Source organism: Aplysia californica, unplaced genomic scaffold, assembly GCF_000002075.1.
Source record: "Aplysia californica isolate F4 #8 unplaced genomic scaffold, AplCal3.0 scaffold00673, whole genome shotgun sequence".
Taxonomy (NCBI): domain Eukaryota; kingdom Metazoa; phylum Mollusca; class Gastropoda; order Aplysiida; family Aplysiidae; genus Aplysia; species Aplysia californica.
This window is the reverse complement of record NW_004797943.1, coordinates 76,042-79,151: the sequence shown is the minus strand read 5'-3', so window position 1 is coordinate 79,151 and position 3,110 is coordinate 76,042. Positions and strand designations below refer to the sequence as shown.

Sequence of the window (3,110 nt, the reverse complement as noted above, 5' to 3'; positions counted from 1 at the left end):
ATGTGTGCGCCCCTATAACTGTGTGTATGATAGTCTTGTCAGAGAGTGACTGACTCTGTGAAGATGATTTTGTAACTGTACTCTATGAATGTGTTCGCCTACTTGAAGTACAGTAGCTGAGTTGTAAGAAATCTCTGATATTTTTCATACAGATGTGTTTTTGTACCTTTCATAAATTAAAGAAGTTATGAATAAAAATGTGTTAGTTCTTTTTTTTTTTTTTACCTTCATTTATTTTAAGTAGTCGCTATTCCCTACTTCCTTTGCTTTTTTGCAAATATTTATAGTCTATCAGAGAAGACTTGGTTCAGCAACATGCTCTTATCATATAGGCCTACAACATGCTCTTATCATATAGGCCTACAACATGCTCTTATCATATAGGCCTACAACATGTAGCTTTCTTCGATCTTAAGGATGAAGATGGTTGGTGGGTGCTCTGGTGTGGTTTGCTCATTCTTTCGTATCAGATGTATCTATCGTTCTTATCTTTCCTCCTTCTTTTGTGTTTGTTACTCTCTTGTAACACTTCTAATCTCCGGTATGTATATGGCCTAATTATATTGCAAATGTCCTAAGAATCTTATTAAACCTAAAAGTCTTGTTTACGTCCTGCAGAAGTTTGTCTGTCTTAAGGGAGAAAGTAGATTTTGTTTTGTGGAGTCCAACACTACTTGGCACATAACAGTCTTTTAAAAGTTAATTTGTCTCTTGGCACAATAAGAAAAGTATGGGCCAGTGTCTGGTGTGGTCGTTAAGTACTTCACCATCACATGCGGGAGACGTGGGTTCAAGTCCTGTTTGTGGGTTTTTATAAAATCTAGTGTCTCCATCTTTCTACTGAGATTTTTATTTTTTAACCCTTTCAGTCCGGGTTGGTCTTGGTGGGCAGGTTTGAAGTAGCCTTCCTCATAAATGTTCTAAGTTGTGCATCTGTGCCATTTTAAAGAATTTAGAAGAGTAGGTTACAGAAAGTCAGAAAGGAGAAAAGGTGTAAGAATAGATGTTTAAGTGTGTTTCCCACCATAAGTATAAGATGGGTAGCACCTCCTTCTGGTGTTCAGGGAACCTATTTATTGCCTCGAAATCTACTGGGGAACTTGCTAGGGTTGACTAAGGTAAATTGAAAAGGACTCATTTCATCTACATGAACATAACTAGACAAGTGGCACTCTGATCTCAATATGTTTTTATGTTGTCTTTCATCAAGTGTGGGTGGTTGGCGGGTGCTCTGGTGTGGTTTGCTTCTTCTTTTCTATCAAACATCTATCGTCCTTATCTCCCCTTCTTCTTTTTTATGTTTGTTACTCTCTTGTAACACCCCTCGTCTTCTGGCGCTCATGCAGCTGCGAGCGCCGCAGAGCGTGCTTCTGTATGGCGTGCGTTTAGGCGGAGACTACTGTACTAAAACTAAACTTTCATCAAGCGTGGGTGGTTGGCGGGTGCTCTGGTGGGGGTTTGCTCCTTTTTTCCTATCACTCATCTATCGTCCGACGTCCTTATGGCTTCTCCTTTTCTTTGTATTTTGATCTCTAGTAAGACCTCATTTTTGGTACTTATATGACCTATATTTATTGTGCTGTAAAACTTACTAAAATTGAAATAAAACTGTCATCATGCGAAGTAGATCTCTAACTCAACTTTCGCACCTTGTGTTTATGGTGTGCAATATTCTGAGATGATTTCCAATCTGATTGTATTGTGACACTGCCACGTTAATATCTTTGTCTATTTTGACACACTTTTGAATCCTAATGTGTGGGTGATGAATACTGAATGGCTGAATGCAGTATTTTAGGATGATATTACTCGAGAATGTGTGTGTGTGTGTGTGTGTGTGTGTGTGTGTGTGTGTGTGTGTGTGTGTGTGTGTGTGTGTGTGTGTGTGTGAGTGCGCGCGCGCGCGCACACGTGTGCGTGTCCAGGCTAAGGCACATTACTTTCTTTGTGTCAATCGTTATCAAACAATGAGAGGAACCACAACAGCTGCTGTGTAGACTTGTTGAGAATGTTGACGCCAAAGTTTTCTTGCTAAAGTCGTTTCTGACTACGATGTTCATAATGTTAACGACGTCCGCAGTCGCAGATAGTCGGTCTTTCGCAGTCCCATTTTAGTTGTCCAGATAAGAACCTGGATCAAACGGGATGTGACGTAAGAGTTGACTATCTGAGAACCGACTGAGGCCTTCTTGGCAGGGAGTTAAAGGCAAACCGAGTTATTAGCAGAGAGATGGGGCCTCAGTTTTCTCTGTGTTTATTTAAGAGGACGCGCACACTTCTCAGTTTATAGACGTCGAAATCTGTGCGGTGATTCCATCCAACCTCGTAATACACACTTTAGATCACCTAGCTCGTTGTCTAATCGTGTCACGTCGCAACAGTTTAACTTTCAATTTCTATATAAAGTCGAATCGTAAGCACAGTCCATAAGCTGATTGTTTACTTGTTCGAATCAGAATCTCACTGAGGCCTCGAGGTAGACAGATCGCAGGACGCGTTTGGGTATCTTTTAAAAAAAATTGAATGCTTGCAACTTCGATTTAGGCATATTCAACGGCATTGTCTTGGTGTTAGTGTGAATCGAAAGGGACTTCAAAGAGTGTCACTAACTCATCAACCATGCCCTCTACAGTGTCAACCGTTGTGGTAGGTTTATGCCTGCTCATAGTCCTACCAAGCATCTCCCACGGTAAGCCAGTTTACATTTAACCCAAGTTGTTGCTATTTATATTATGTAATCTGGTAAGCACTTTGTTGCTAAAAGTTAATTTATGGTAACAGAAAGAGCAATCAAATTATGCTACTTTAAGGAGGGCATTCATAAAAATATCCTGCAGCGCCATGCATAAAGTGCCCTCAGAAAACGTTACATCCTTATTTATCGCCAGTTCAGTTTGAAACGGCTTAAACTGATGACAATGACAATGACAATGACAATCTTTATTCATCTCGCAGGGAGAAATATGTCTTAGTCGTTAACAATGGCAGTAGACGTTACAAAAGTTAGACTTAAAGGTGCACTCACGCAAACGCACAAGACAGGACATTAGGCCAAGTAAATACATGTCTCACGTGCTGGGACAACCCGCTCCGTAAAACACCCCCCCCCT

General features: G+C 40.6%; 1 protein-coding gene across 1 annotated transcript in view; it reads left to right on the top strand.

The window, feature by feature from the left end:
- The first annotated feature begins 2,619 nt into the window (after positions 1-2,619).
- LOC106013121 (mucin-5AC-like) overlaps positions 2,620-3,110 on the top strand; it is a 6,121-nt gene continuing 5,630 nt past the window's right edge. Inside the window, exon 1 of the mRNA XM_035972385.1 lies at positions 2,620-2,689. Coding sequence (XP_035828278.1) covers positions 2,620-2,689 — 70 coding nt within the window. The remainder of the gene's footprint in view (positions 2,690-3,110) is intronic.